Source organism: Sorex araneus, chromosome 6 (genome assembly GCF_027595985.1).
Source record: "Sorex araneus isolate mSorAra2 chromosome 6, mSorAra2.pri, whole genome shotgun sequence".
NCBI lineage: Eukaryota > Metazoa > Chordata > Mammalia > Eulipotyphla > Soricidae > Sorex > Sorex araneus.
Window position 1 is genome coordinate 102,985,731 of NC_073307.1, and position 16,283 is coordinate 103,002,013.

The window sequence follows — 16,283 nt, forward strand, 5'->3', positions numbered from 1 at the left end:
TTAAGTTGGAAATTGACCCCAAAGCATTTTTGGTATTTTTCAAATCTACATATTAGTTATATTAGGTCCTTTAACAAATTAAATAAACTATCAACTGAGAAGACAGTTGAGTGATAAGAGTTTAAGGGTGGGACTGGAGAGACAGAAGAGAGGGTGAGGCGAGGCAAGGCAAGACACTGGCCTTGTAGGCCACCAACCCTACCTACCCCCAGCCCCGTAAATGGTTCCCTGAACAGTGTCATGAATAAGCTCTGTGCACCTCTAGGTATGGCCCCCCACAAAAGACAAAGAGCCTAAATGTGAGGCCTTAAAACACTGTTACACTGGGCCGGAGTGATAGCACAGCGGGTAGGGCGTTTGCCTTGCATGCGGCCGACCTGGGTTCGATCCCCGGCATCCCATATGGTCCCCCAAGCACTGCCAGGAGTAATTCCTGAGTACAAAAGCCAGGAGTAACCCCTGAGCATCGCTGGGTGTGACCCAAAAAGAAAAAAAAAAAAACTGTTACACTAGATGTGGTCCTATTTCAAAATTTAAAAACTTAAATGATTCAAATGGCCTGTAAAAATAAACTACTACAATAAATAAGGAAGAAATAAGGCCTCAAAAATGCAAGGCAAATACTCTACCATTGAGTTATATCTGTAACTCCCAAAATCTTTATTTATATGAACATATTTTTTTAAAGAGGGCTGGAGCTGTAGTACAGCAGGTAGGATGTTTGTCTTGCAGAGGCCAACCTGGGTCCTACCCCTGGCATTCCATACGGTCCCCTGAGCACTGCCAGGAGTAATTCCTGAATGCAGAGGCAGCAGTAATCCCTGAGTATTGCTGGGTGACTCAAAAAGAAAAAAAAAAAGAGAGAGAAAACCTATTTATCTCATAATCTGATACCTGAAAAAGGAAACACATATAATATCCTTCATGATGCTAAGAGGGTGGAGAAACTACAGAGCTTAAGGCACTTGCTGTGCACATGGCCAACTCCACTTTCATACCCAGCACAGCATGAACCCCTGAGCAGTGCTCAGAAAGACCTCTGAGGGGCTGGAGCAATAGCACAGCGGGTAGGGTGTTTCCCTTGCACGCGACTGACCCAGGTTGATTCCCAGCATCCTATATGGCCCCCTGAGCACCGCCAGGGGTGATTCCTGAGTGCAAAGCCAGGAGTAACCCCTGTGCATCGCCGGGTGTGACCCAAAAAGAAAAAACAACAACAAAAAAACCCCCAAAAAACCCGGAAAGACCTCTGAGCACCAAGCCAGGAGCAGCACCTGAGCAACAACAGGGGTAATTCCAGGAATAGCCCCTGAGCATCGCTGGGTGTGTCACCTGCCCACCTCCCAAAAAAGGAAGAAAAGCATAGCTCAGAAGTATATCTATTGCTATATCTATAAGTATACCTGATAAAAATTGAATCATGAGTACATAAAACTTTTAGCTCCTTACCGCTCTGGGGCATAACTCCTAATTTTTATAATTTAGAGATATAATTGGGAATAAATAATAACATTATCTTCATACCTGGTTTCTTATTTGTAAAACTAAAGAGAATTTATAGATAAAATTCCTTAACAAAAACACATTTTTAAAAAATCTTTACAAACAAGCAAACATTTACTGTGTGTGACTATGAACTAGTTTTTGAGAACTAAATTAAGGGACAATACCTTAAACACCCATGAACCAGTTTCAGGACGGTACTCTTTGAATTGAGCTCCCTGTTTCCTTGAAACTGCTTCCAACCTTCCTTCGTAATTGATATCAGCAAGTCGATCTGGGCTCTTTATTAAACAACGTGATGTTTTGTCAGTTGGCCAAACTCCATCCAGTGTAACTTCAGCCTTCCTGTAATGTTCAACCAAGTGAAGTATAAATGCTTCAGATTTAAGACTACAAATTTACAGAGGTAATGTACTCCTCCTAGTAGCAGTACCTGGGTAGAAAGCTGTCTAATTCATTTAGTAAGTCTTGCACCTAGGACAGTGACTGGCACATAACAGCAGATGAAATTTAAAAAAATACTCACTGTGGCAGAAAAGTTACCAATTTATGATCTAAACCATCTCTATGTCATTCACTAGTATTAAATGTATTCACAGTGTGTGAATTTTTTCATGTTACAAAACTTGAAAACAATTCTGTATTTTCCTGCTACCTAAAAGCATTCCATAGTGACCACTATTCTACTTCCTGTTTCTATGAATTTGACAACATGTTTCAATACAGTCTGCCATTTTGTGAAAGCCTTATTTCACTTAGCATAACGCCCTCAAGGTGCCTCCATTCTGTAACATGTCAGAGTTTCTCCCTTTGTATAGTTGAAGAATATTTCATTGACATACACATGATACAATTTATCTTTTCATTTGCAAATGGACATTTGGGTTGCTTTATTTCCTGGCTCTCGTGAATAGTGAAGCAATTAATAAGAGTGTGTAAATAGTTTTTTTCCCCCAGAACCTGCTTTCTTTTGGCCGAACATTCAAAAAATGGAATAACAGAACAATTTCAGATTTTTTGAGGATCTACTATTTTCAACAGCAGCAGCACTATTTCACATGCGACAAAACACACCTAGGATTCAAGTTCACAATTTTTTAACAAAAACTGCAGGAACACTGTATGCATGAAACATTAATATCCACAGTACTGTAAATCAAGAAACGGAGAGAAAGTGTGGAGGGTAAGAGTTCTGCTTTACACACAGCTGACCTGGGTTCAATCCAGAGCACTGCATAAGGTTCCTCGAGTGATCCCTGAGCAGAAAGCCAGGAGTAAGCCCTGAGCACAGTGGGTATGTCCCAAACCCCAAACCAAAACATAAAAACACAACTGTAAATTATACATTAAATTAAAAAAAAAAAAAAAAAAGAGGTCTAACCCAAAATTAAAAAAAAAGAAATCACAAACCTTATTTTTTTCCCCTTAGTTTCTGGGTCACACCTGCCAGTGCTCAAGATTTACTCCTAGCTTTTGTGCTCAGATATTACTCCTCGGAGGACAGCAGGATAGGATCCGGGGATGGTATGCTGGGGAACAGTTCCCCCCCCCAACAGTACCCAGACACATTGCACACCGGGTCCGGGCAGACGCGAGGTGAAGGTTAACGGGCTCATGGAGAAACACCCTCAGGGAGCAGCTGATGGCTGTTCACTTTATTGCCAATACACACATATTTTATAGGGGGTCTCAGCTTAAGAGGATGGTCTAACCACAGAAAGTTTAGCAGTATTGGCCTATCACCTCTCCAACTCTGCTTTGCCCTGGTCCAATCCCAATCAAGTCTACATGTTCGTTAAGGTAACTTGCTAAGCATATGTGACAGTTTCTGTGTCTAAGGCTCATGTGAGTAGGAGGTCGAGTGAGGCTCAAGGCCAAACACCTGGTGCTGGCTGACACCCTGTTCTTGCCAACTTTGCCCAGATACTCCCCTTTGCAAGGCTTTGCTTCTGGGCTGCTTTGCAAGGTCAGGCCTTATCTGCACCAGTGTCTGTCACCATGCTTCACAACCAGATGTGGTGCCAGGGACCAAACCTTGGGTTGGCCGCATACAAGGCAAGCGCCTCAATGATAGTAATACATGTCTGCTCATTACAGCTCTGATGTTAGTGATGTTTAGTGTTCTTTAATATTTGTTGGACAATTCATTTGGTTTGGGGGCACACAGAGCAGTACTCAAAGATTATTTCTGGCTGTTTTTTTAGCTTGATGAGCTGCACCCAGCTGTGCTCAGGGGACCATACATGGTCCAGAAATTGAATCCAGGTTAGCCATGAGCAAGGCAAGTACCCAACTGCTATACTATAATCCTGGCCAAATCAAATGTTAGTTATTTTTGCATTGTTTTAATGTGTCCTATTTTTTTTTTGGTTTTTGGGTCACACCTGGCAATGCATAGGGGTTGCTTCTGGCTCATGCACTCAGGAATTACTCCTGGTGGTGTTCGGGGGACCATATGGGATGCTGGGAATCGAACCCGGGTCAGCCCTACCCGCTGTGCTATCGATCCAGCCCCCTGTCCTATTGCTTTTTAAGATTCCTCTATTAGTTACAAGACTGTGTATTTTTTTTTTGGGTGGAATCTTTAGGTAATATATGATCACATATATAACATCCAATCATCTGCAAACAAATTATTTCCTTTCCCCTTCGTTCGAAATGTCTTTTGTCTTTGTTGCCCAATTGCTCTGGCTAGAACTTCTAGTACTACGCTGAATAAAGAGGAACAAACTTCCTTTTGAATGTGAAGCCCACACTGTAGCCTTGTTCTTGAGGTTAAAGGGAAAGCTTTCACTGTTCCATTACTGTGTATGACTGCTTGAGTTCTTCATGTATTGCTCATTTGGGGGAAAGGGGGCGGCGATCTGGGCAACACCCAGATATGCATGGGGTTTACTCCTGGCTCTGCACTTAGGAATTAGTTCTGGCAGTGCTCTGGGGACCAATGAGATTCTTGGGATTCAAACCCAGGTTGTCTTATGCAAGGCAAGCAGCCTACCTACCCCTGCTGTACTATGGTTCCAACCCCATGATGTGCTGCTCTTATTATGTTGAAGTATGTTTCTTTAATTCCTTATTTACTGAGTGAACGTATGTTATAATAGTGTTGAATTTTATCTCATACTTTGTGGACATTTTCCACCCTACTGTTAATATGCTATTTTCTATCCTTACTGCTAATATGCTATTTTACACTGGTCAGTTTCCACTATGTTGAAACACTTTTTTTTTTTTTTGCTTTTTGGGTCTCACCTGGCACTGCACAGCGGTTACTCCTGGCTTTGCACTCAGGAATTATTCCTGGCGGTGCTCAAGGGACCATATGGGATGCTGGGGATCGAACCCGGGTCGGCCGCGTGCAAGGCAAACACCCTACCCGCTGTGCTATCGCTCCAGCCCCTGAACCACTCTTGTATTGCAGAATTGGATTCCATTTGGTCATGGTATCTGTTTACCCAATTAAAAAAAATTTGGGGAGAGTTGGAGCAATAGCACAGCGGGTAGGGTGTTTGCCTTGTACACGGCCAACCCAGGTTCAAATCCCAGCATCCCATATAGTCCCCTGGAGCACCGCCAGGAGTAATTCCTGAGTGCATGAGCCAGGAGTAACCCCTGAGCATCGCCGGATGTGACCCAAAAAAAAAACAAACAAAACAAACAAAAAAAATTGGGTTTTTTTTGGGCCACATCCAGTGGTATTCAGAACTTACCGCTGGTGTGCATTCAGGAATCACTATTGGAGGTGTTCAGGGAGTCACGTTGGTGCCAGGGATTAATCACAGGTCAACCATGTGCACCATACTCTCTGGATTAATTCTTGGGCCCCTAATCATTTTATCATGCCACTATATTGTGTGCTAGCATTTTGTTGGGGATATTAAAAATCAATACTCAGAAGGAATATTGGTCTGTATTCTTTTGGCAGTATCTTTGTCTTCCCTTATTATTAAGGTAATGATGGCCAATCAGAATGAGTCAAAGAATTGTTCCTTCTTGATTCTTTGTCAGAGTCTGTAAAGTATTTTTAAGTATCTATAATTCTGTGAAATATCTAAAGTCCCTTTATTAGTTAAGCTGTTTGGTTTTGGGTTCTTTAGGAGTATAGGAGGATACTGAATCAATTTTTCTCATGAGGCTGCTCATATTTTGTTTTTCCTAATGATTCAAACTTGTGGGTTGTAAACAAATGCTTTTAACTACTGTCCTTTTGCCTTTCTAAAGCAGTGGACAAAGCTGTTAACTCAAGGGCTGGAGAGATAGCACAGCGGGTAGGGCGTTTGCCTTGCACGCGGCCTAGCCAGGTTCAAATCCCAGCATCCCATATGGTCCCCTGAGCACAGCTAGGGGTAATTCCTGAGTGCAGAGCCAGGAGTAACCCCTGTGCATTGCCAGGTGTGACACAAAAAAAAAAAAAGAAAAGAAAAAGAAAAAGAAAAAGCTGTTAACTCAAAATAAAATACAAAGAAATAGACATGGTCAATGAAAAAAATACTATTAAAAAGTTATTCTGAAACAATGTAACTGATTAACATTACATACAAGGACAAAAAAAATGAAAATACACATTTAAATATAATAAAAATTACTGTCCACACGCCCTCGGCCCAGATAAATCCGGAGCTGAGCGTGAAGCGGACCCTCTGCGCCTAAAGACTTTGATTCCAGAGATCTAACACATTCGGCCATCCAGCGCAGCATCTAATAGCAATGCACTGGAACTGCGAACTGGGCTACAACTCTGTGCTGCCCGGGGGTGGATTTTTTCCTCCCCACCCTGTCTTCCTGCACGGAAAACAGCGGCTTGGCGGCACCCACATGGCAGGCACCATCTTCTAAGACTCCAAATCCAGAGGTATTCGATTTTCACACTTGGGGCTCCCAGGAACTCATGGCAAGGGGGCGTAACCGGCACGCCCTCAGCCCAGATAAATCCAGAGCTGCTGAGCGTGAAGCGGGCCCTCTGCGCCTAAAGACTGTTTCCAGAGACTTCTTACAGCAATGCACTGGGACTGTGAGCTGGGCTATGCAATTTCTGGCAGAATTTTCCCTGGACTTTATACAGAAATCCAAAACTGTGCGGACACGACTGCGTCCGCGCGACTTAACGTTTATAATTCTCAGCAATGTGAAACGGTTCCTTTTTTGAACAGGTCTGACTTGGGGGGGGGGAAACTCCAAATAATAACAGTAAGTTTTTGTTGAAATATTGAAGGTTATTAGTGTAGCAGCCACCTCTCTGGACTGTGAACTAAGCAAAAGCCCCACGTTGGCCGACGTGGCGTGGCGTACACCACACTATGAGGCGCGGGAAGGGGGATGAGGGGGTAAAAAAAGGGAAAAGGAAAAAGGAAAAAAAAAAGTTATGTACTTGTAGCAGTGGGGCTACATATCTCTTCATTTCCAGCAATGGAAAACTAATTATCAAATGCTTCCTTAGTAGTAGGTCTGTCTCTCTTGGGTGGAAACTCCAACAACTATAGTGAGTTTTGTGTTGAATTATGGAATGTAATCAAGGTAAAGAGAAAATGAAGTGAAATTCATTAGTTATACAGTAGGGGGTAGGGGGTGGGGGCGGGGGGTATACTGGGGTTTTTGGTGGTGGAATATGGGCACTGGTGAAGGGATGGTGTCTGAATATTGTATAACTGAGACATAAACCTGAGAACTTTGTAACTTTCTACATGGTGATTTAATAAAAAGTTAAAAAAAAAATTACTGTCCAGCAAGGCAAAATAGGAAGTTGCAGATTAACGTAAATAACATGAAATCATCTGTCTACAGAAGATTATTTTGATTCAGTTACTTTCTAAATATATAAAGTAAATTCATACCTGTTTAGTCCTTCACCCACAGGTGGTTTTTGGTTATCATCTAAGTATACAATCACTTCTTTCCTTCGGATATGTACAATATCATCCAAATTTAGATTTGTCAAGTTCACATCTCCTTCAAAATAGATTGAACCATAACCTAAAAGCGAAGAGTAAACAGTTTAAATATTTTAACTCATTCTACATGAGGACAAAAACCTACTTTGCATTTTCAGTATATAGTCAAAAGAACAAGCAGCTTGAAAATTTAATCAGTTAATACTTTAAATCACCAGGTAATACCTTGAAAAAGATTACTTCTGCAGTAAGATTTAGCAGATGATTATCTAAGTCTACACTGTTATCTGGTTAAATACCTGCATTTTTGGGGTTTTGTTTGTTTTTGAGTCAGACTTAGTGATGTTCAGAGGTGACTCCTGACTCTGCCCTCAGGAATTACTGCTGGCAGTACACAAGGACCATATAGGATGCTGGGGATAAAGCCTGGGTCAGTCATGTACGGGGAAGCTTTCCCTATCTGCTGTACTCTCTGGCCCAATATCTGCATTTTCATATCACTTACACTATTTTCAAAAAGCATTTTCAGGGGCATCTCCCAAGCTGGTGTTTTGGGGTCCAGAGGTAATTGCTAGCAGCACTCAACTGAGTGCCAGTTGGGTCCAGCAGTGTTTGAGTCGCCAGGGATACCAAGGAAACCAAGCTTAAGAAACTATGCAGCAGCACTGCAGGAAGTGGTGGGTCCAGGTAGGGGTCAGGTGGGAGGGGTATCACTGTCATTCCCCCTTTCTTCAATTTGCTTGAGCAGGCACCAGTAACATCTCCATTGTGAGACTTGTTACTGTTTTTGGCATATCAAATATGCCACGGGGAGCTTGCCAGGCTCTGCCGGGCGGTGGGTTACTCTCGGTAGCTTGCTGGGCTCTCCGAGAGGGATGGAGGAATCGAACCCGGGTCGGCCATGTGGAAGGCAAATGCCCTGCCCGCTGTGCTACTGCTCCAGTCCAGTAGCAGGACTCACCTCTAGGGCTTCCACATGTGAGGCATGTGCCCCAGTCCTCTGAACCACCTCCCTCACCCAAAGAGCATCCTTACATCTTCTATTAGCATGTACATTAGTAACCCTTGGCACCTACCCAGAAGTATATGTTAGATATCTGGGTTTGGGCTCCATCTTCAAGTCTGTACTCTCCCCTGACATGTATCCCACTTGCTTGTCTCTCCATCTCTTTGCTTATTTCCACTATGGAGTAGCCCGTATCTTTTCCTGACTACATTTCCTTTCACTCCTCTCACATTTTTGTAAGCAAGTTTTGTTCATCTCATTTTGGGGTGACATTTTCAGCCAATCTGACTGCTTACACCTGGTCGAGCTACTCAGGGAACAATGTGATGCTGGCAACTGAACCCGACCTCCTGCACGCCAAGTATGTGCACTAGTTCTCTGAGCCATCTCTCCTACCTTAGTCTGCTTGTTTTATTCATAAAATATGGCAAGATGAAATCATTTATTCCAAACTTTATCTATTTAGTAATTTGATACCTAAGCATTACCCATCTGTTAGCTACTCAACTGTTCTTATTTAGTACTTCTCTCTTCTTACTATTTTGTTGTTGTTGGGAAAACTGTAACAAGTCAGAGTAATTGCAACTTATATGATTCTGCTCTTTCTTGGTTTGCTACTTGTTAAAGTCAGTCCACATGCAGGGAAAAAACACTTGTAAAGAGTTTCCTTTACAAATTATGAAAATAAAGTGCAGGGGAGCCAGAGACAGTCCTGCAGGGTAGGTGCTTGCCTTGCAAGCAGCCAACCTGGGTTAATCCCCAGCACTTCACATGGTCCTCTAAGCACCTCAAGGAGTGTTTAAGCAGGAGTAAATGGGAACATAGTGAGTATGCGCCACACCTCCCGCCCCCCACCAATAAAACAAAAAAGCAAAATAAGGTGCAAATTTTATAAACTCTTATGCTCACTAACCTTTACGACCAATGGTGAAGTCAGAAACAATGCATTCTCCTTTATCATTGGTAATTTTAGCAAGGTCATCCATAGATGGAATAGTATAGTAACCAACTTTGGTAAGAATAATACCTATGGCAAAGAAACAGAAAATATAAAATTGTTGCTGATTGCTCCAATGATACAAAATACTTGAGAATCCACAGAACTTCAAAGTATTTAAATGGCAACTTCTCTGTAAAACAATAAAAACATAGAGAAGTTCAGATAACTGACTTCTACTAGGTCAAAGTTTCGAATGACTATTAAGAAATGACCCACAAAGCCAATCTGAATCTGACCTGCTGGATGCATGTGGTAACTATTATTTTCTATTTCGTCTCGGTCATCCTGCAGTGACTCCTCATGGAAAGAGGTCTCTTCACTGCTTCCTTCCAGTCCATTTCGTAAGGCAGCACGCATATTCAATGCAACTATGGTATCGTCCACACTGCCACTGCTGTTGTGCTTGTTTCCAGCACTCTCCGGGGTTTGAGGAATGGGTTTGGCAATAGGGTTAGTATAAAAACGTGATACAAGAGAATCATCATCTCCATCCTGCTGATGATTCTCATCAACAGGTTTGTTCAGGAAATTAAACCTGAAAAGGAAAATGAAAATATCATCAGCATATGATTAGTAGCAGTGACCATAAGTTAACCCTTGTCTAAACCTTGTGTCTGCTATGGTTCTATGTACTATTACATACTAAACATTCATTTAATAGCGTAATCCCGCAAAACTGGTGACTATCATTCACTCTATTTCATAGTAAAGAAAATGTATCCAGAAAAATTAAGTAACTTGCCCAAGGAGCAAAACCTTTTTAGTGTTGGAGACAGGACATTTTTAATCCTTCAACTGTGGCTATAGATTCCAGCATTTAATTCATTTTCAGGAATGTATAGATTGGAGATCAATTTTCAATTTAAAAAAGAAGGGGAGGGGGAGTCCACAGGATAGCTCAGTGGCTTACAATGCCTGATTTATAAGTATAATGCCACAAGTTTTATCCCTGGTACTACTGCAAGCACTGAATTGAGTTCCGACAGTTTCTGCTGCTTGGCTCTACCTTTTTACCTTGGATCCCCAGCGACTACTACCGTCAAGAGCGTGTGAAGCACCAGAACTAGAGAGTGTGACCCTGGCTGAGTACCAGCGCTGAGTCTGGGTGATCCTCGGTCAATACAACAATGAAGGGAAAGAGGAACAAGAAAGTGGGGTGCTCTATGTGAGGTCAAATGATTAATGTTGAATTTACAGGAAAGAAAAAGGAAAAACTTAGATTCTGAGTACAATCAGCAAGGTAGCAGAAAACAGTTTTTAAAAAGAGGGAGGTGAGGCTGGAGTGATAGAACAGAGGGTAGGGAGCTTGCCTTGCAGGCAGCTGATCTGGGTTTGATCTGCGGCACCCCATATGACCCCTGCCCATGAGGAGTCATCCCTGCACGTAGAGCCAAAAGTAACCCCTGAGCATAGTCAGGTGTGCACCCCACAAAAAAAAAAAAAAAAAAAAAAAAAAAAAAAAAAACAAAAAACAGAAACCTAGAATCTGGTCTTCCTTTGGGTCAAAACCAACTTTGGTTGGGTGTCATTCCGTATTCAGGAGATCACGGGGTGCCAGGAACTGAACCCAGAGAGCCCATAGGAAAAGCATGAACTCCAGTCCTTTAAACTATTTTCCTGGCCCTCAAACTAGAATTTTATCTGAGGATGTCTGACACCAACAGAGAAATGACAGAACCCGCTTACATTCACAATGGATACTGAGTTATTAGCAAACTGGCATGGGCACTGTGATTTGTGTTAATTTATGCCCATCCAAGTGTGAGCCACTGTTGGTACACATACATCAGCATCAAAGTGTTAAAACTGATATGGGGACCCTCTGCGCCTAAAGACTTTGATTCCAGAGATGTAACACATTCGGGCATCCAGCGCAGCATCCGATAGCAATGCACTGGGACTGCGAACTGGGCTACAACTCTGTGCTGCGGGGGTGGATTTTTTTCCTCCCCACCCTGTCTTCCTGCATGGAAAGCGGCGGCCTGGCGGCACCCACGTGGCAGGCGCCATCTTCTGTGATTCCAAACCCAGAGGTATTCGGTTTTTACTTTTGGGGCTCCCAGGAACTCATGGGAAGGGGGCGTAACCGGCACGCCCTTGGCCCAGATAAATCCGGAGCTGCTGAGCTCGAATCGGACCCTCTGCGCCTAAAGACTTTGAATTCAGAGACTTCTTACAGCAATGCACTGGGACTGTGAGCTGGGCTATGTAATTTCTGTCAGAATTTTCCCTGGACTTTATACAGAAATCCAAAACCGCGCGGACGCAACTTAACATTTATAATTGCCAGCAATGTAAAACAGTTCCTTTTGAACAGGTCTGACTTGGGGGGGAAACTCCAAATAATAACAGTAAGTTTTTGTTGAAATTTTGAAGGTTTTTAATGTAGCAGCCACCTCTCTGGACTGTGAACTAAGCAAAAGCCCCACGCTGGCCGACGCGGCGTGGCATACACCACACTATGAGGCGCGGGAAGGGGGATGAGGGGGAAAAAGAAAAAAAAAGGGAAAAGGAAAAAGGAAAAAAAAAAGAGAGAGAGTTATGTACTTGTAGCAGTGGGGCTACATATCTCTTCATTTCCGGCAATGGAAAACTAATTATCAAATGTAGTAGGTCTGTCTCTCTTGGTTGGAAACTCCAACAACTATAGTGAGTTTTGTGTTGAATTATGGAATGTAATCAAGGTAAAGAAAAAATGAAGTGAAATTCATTAGTTATACAGTAGGGGGTGGGGAGTGGGGGCGGGGGGTATACTGGGGTTTCTGGTGGTGGAATATGGGCACTGGTGAAGGGATGGGTGTTTGAATATTGTATAACAGACATATAAACCTGAGAACTTTGTACCTTTCAAAAAAAAACTGATATGAAAAAAAAAATTGAAAAAAGAATTGATATGAAAAAGGTATTTATAAAAAGCAGGTTACAGAATATCCCTCATGTGTAATCTCTAATATATATCTAAGAATATTGTATCTTTAATAAAGTATGAATAAATATCAAACTATTAGGAATTAGTGTATATAACATTAATTCCTCTTTTTTACACTTAAACTTAGTCATGAAGGAAGGAAGAAGGAAGGGAGGGAGGGAGTAAGAAGTGGGAAAGAGGAAAGGGTGAAAGAAAGGAGAGAGGAAGAAGAAAAGAAAGAAAGACTCCGTAACACAATTTAGTTTACCTCTCTCCATTTTCTGGATAATCAGATGGTGAAGCTAAATCTTCTGAATCTCGATTAACAGGAGAAAAGAGATTGCTATTGTTAAGGTTTTTCAAAACCAACTTTTTGATGCTCTTCCTGTAAGCAGAGAACAAGAAATTAGGTACATAGTTACATCACACAGAAATCATCTTAAAAACTGGAATCATTATGCACAAAACAATGCCATCTTCAATATTGTAAATCATGTTGCCTATAATTAGAAAAGAAAAAAACTGGAACCAAAAAGGGTGCTTATGGTGTTCACCTTTAAGTATCTACAAATGACCAAACAATTTCAATTTGCAAACGCAAATAATCAGTCATGTTTGCAATAGTACAGTGGATAAGGCATTGGCTTGCACATGGCAAGCTGGGATTGATCCCCAGTCACCCATATGGTCCCCCATGCCAAAAGTGATCCCTGAGCACAGATCCAGGAGTAAGCCCTAGTACCACTAGGTGTGCCCCAAAAACCCAAACCCAAACTCAAACCAAAGCAGAAACAAAAGGAGAAAAAACATTTCATTCATTAATAAGCGCATGAAACAGTAGAAACAAGGGCCAGAAGATTGGTCCATGGTTGGAAGCCTGCCTCAAGGGCTGGGGGAAAAGGCAGTTGGGATAGAGAAGGGACCATTATGACAGTTAGAAGAGATTGCTCTGGATGGGAGATGTGTGCTGAAAGTGGGTAAAGGACCTACCATGATGGCCTCTCATTATCTACATTGCAAACCATAATGTCCAAGAGTAGAAGGAGAGATAAAGAAGTGTCTGCCACAGAGGCAGGCTGGGGGTGGTGGTGGCAGGAGGCATACTAGGGATATTTGTGGTAGGAAATGTACACTGCTAGAGGGATGGGTACTGGAACACTGTACGACTGAAACCTGATCATGAGAGCTTTATAACCGTATGATGGTGATTCAATTAAAAAAATAAGCACATGATAAAATGCTAAATTTTACATCAAAAAAGGGACCTTGAATGTGGCTCAAGCAGTTGAACACATGCCTTGCATATTTAAATGCCCTGGGTTTGATCCACAAAAAAAAAAAAAAAAAGTTGAGATATCCTTTATCCCAAAACTGCTGAGAGTGGTCCTGGATCTGAGCAGTGCCAGGTATGGCTGACAAAATAAGGCCAGTAACATCTGCTGTTCAGGGGCCAGCGGGATAGCTCAACAAACTGGAATACATACTCTGCTTGTAAGAGGCCCATATTCAAACACCAAGGGGCCCCCTCTGAGCACCACCAGGAGCAACACCTGAGGCCTGAGCCAGAAGCGGCTCATAGCCACTGCCAGGTTATGGACCAAAAACAAAAGATAAAGAACAACTAAATTTCCAGTACATTTATAAGTCAGTATTATATGTTTTTAGTTTACAGTAACATCTCACATTTATCATATACTAACAAAAATAAACTCACTTGGGCATGAATGCTCCATTAGCTAAGGATGGTTCATCATCATCCAGTCCATCAAAAAGCTGTGACTTGGCTGAGCCTGTGGTTTGTAAGGCTTTTGGTCGAACTCTGGTGGCAGGGCGGGGTGTCAGCTTATAGTGAGTGGGTGTAGTCAGTGCCTTCTGGGCTGCTGGATTTGTTGGTTTCAATCGCTGGAAAACAAAAACATCAAGGGAAGTTAAAATGAGAGGACCTATCTCAAATGTCAACCTTGCCATTCATTCACCTGCTAATTTCTTTAAGAGTCAATTCCCAGAGAACAAAGATATCAGCATTTAATTTCTAGATATGCATTTGAATGCTAAAGGAACTGTTTCCATTTGGGGTGGTAGGGAGACGGGGTGGGACCTCCCAAGCAGTGCTCAAGAGTCTTAGGAAGTCTCCTCCTGCCCAAATAGGCCAGAGCTTCACTGCAAGGGTCTGAGAATTACCCCAACCACACAACGACATGAGAACCTCCAAAGCCACTGGGGATGTTTGGGGAACCATGTGGTGCTGAGGACTGATGCAGAGCAGGTTGCATGCAAGGCATGTGCTTTAACCTCATACCACTCTGCCCGAAACCTGTCTTCATTTCTCTTTAACTTTCAGTACTCTCTCTAGTCTACATTTCAGACAAGTTTCTATGGCTTATTTTTGTTGTCTTGGTGCTACACTGGTGATGCTCAGCGGTAATCCCTGGCTATGCACTCAGGAATTACTCCTGGTGGTACTGGGGGAGCATAAGGGATACCAGGGATCAAATTTGGGTCAGCTCTACGCAAGGCAAGAACCTAACCCCTGTACTGTCATTCTAGTCCCTGAGTCCCTGGATAACTTTTTTTTTTCTTTTTGGGTCACACCCAGCAATGAACAAGGGTTACTCCTGGCTCATGCACTCAGGAATTACTCCTGGTGGTGCTGAGGGGACCATATGGGATGCTGGGAATGGAACATGGATCAGCCATGTGCAAGGCCAAAGCCCTACCCACTGTGCAATCACTCCAGCCCCTGGATAACTTATTTTTTATTTTTTTTCTTTTTTGGGTCACACCCGACGATGTTGAGGCATTACTCGTGGCTCAGCACTCGGGAATTAATCCTGGTGGTGCTTGGGGGACGATATGGAATGCCCAGGATCGAACCCAGGTTGGCCACGTGCAAGGCAATCACCCAACCCGCTGTACTATTGCTCTGGCCCCAGCACCACCCACTTTTAAAAGAAAAAAATACAGCTGAAAGACAGTACAGCAGGTAGGGTATTTGCCTTGCATGCAACTGATGACTTAGGTTTGATTCCTAGCCCCCCTTTGTGGTATCCCAAGTTCCACCGGGTGTGATCCTGAGCACAAAGCCAGAAGTTAAGTTCTGAGCACCACCAAGTGAAGAAAAGAGAAAGAAAAAGCAAATAAAATGGGACCTGAGAGATAGACTAAAGGGCTGAGTGCAAGCACGGCATGCAGGAGACCTACAGGTGCACTACAGGGTCACTTAGACACCACTGGCACATCCCTTAAGCACAGAGGTGGGAGAAAGGAGTCCCCAGCACTGGCAGATGGGGACCCAAAAACCCCCCACAAAACCCACGTTACAAACAAAAAGAAAATAGAAAATGCAATTGAGAAGTTTTGAAAACATTTGAAGTTTTAAGTAAATCAAAATATACTAACAATACAGCCTGTGTTGGAGCTGGAGCAATAGCACAGCAGGTAGGGCGTTTGCCTTGCACGCGGCCGACCTAGGTTCGATTCCCAGCATCCCATATGGTCCCCTGAGCACCACTAGGAGTAATTCCTGAGTATAGAGCCAGGAGTAACCCCTGTGCATTGCCAGGTGTGACCCAAAAAGGAAAAAAAAAAAAAAAAGCCTGTGCATTTATCTTTTTTTTCCCCCTGTTCCTTTATCTTTATCTTCAATGAGAATAGCCTTCAGTATTTTGCTTTCTAAGACAAAGGGGAGGCTAACGGTGCAGGTAAAGCACATAACCTCACCCACTTGCCCAGCACCACTGGGTATGGCTCCCACAGCACTGAAAAACAAACAAAACCCTTAAGTTATATCATCTGATACTTGAGGAAATTACAAATTATTCGAGTCAAACTGAAATTTTAAAGGCTAATCCTCAGAGAACAGAACCAGAAATAGTTTTTAAGTACTGCCTAATGTGCCACCCCTTCAATAACAATAAAATTAATCTAATAAAATTTATTAAAATCCTCACATTAAATTCAACATTGTTTTTAACATAT

General features: G+C 42.6%; 1 protein-coding gene across 4 annotated transcripts in view; it reads right to left on the reverse strand.

The window, feature by feature from the left end:
• The window catches only part of NUP98 (nucleoporin 98 and 96 precursor), a 92,798-nt gene that overhangs the window by 30,307 nt on the left and 46,208 nt on the right, over positions 1-16,283 (reverse strand). For all 4 annotated transcript variants that reach the window (XM_055141848.1, XM_055141847.1, XM_055141845.1 and 1 more), the window contains exons 14-19: positions 14,020-14,207; positions 12,574-12,690; positions 9,634-9,932; positions 9,311-9,424; positions 7,335-7,473; positions 1,671-1,848 (exon numbers count right to left, since the gene is read on the reverse strand). In XM_055141848.1, the coding sequence (XP_054997823.1) occupies positions 1,671-1,848; positions 7,335-7,473; positions 9,311-9,424; positions 9,634-9,932; positions 12,574-12,690; positions 14,020-14,207 (1,035 nt within the window). The remainder of the gene's footprint in view (positions 1-1,670; positions 1,849-7,334; positions 7,474-9,310; positions 9,425-9,633; positions 9,933-12,573; positions 12,691-14,019; positions 14,208-16,283) is intronic.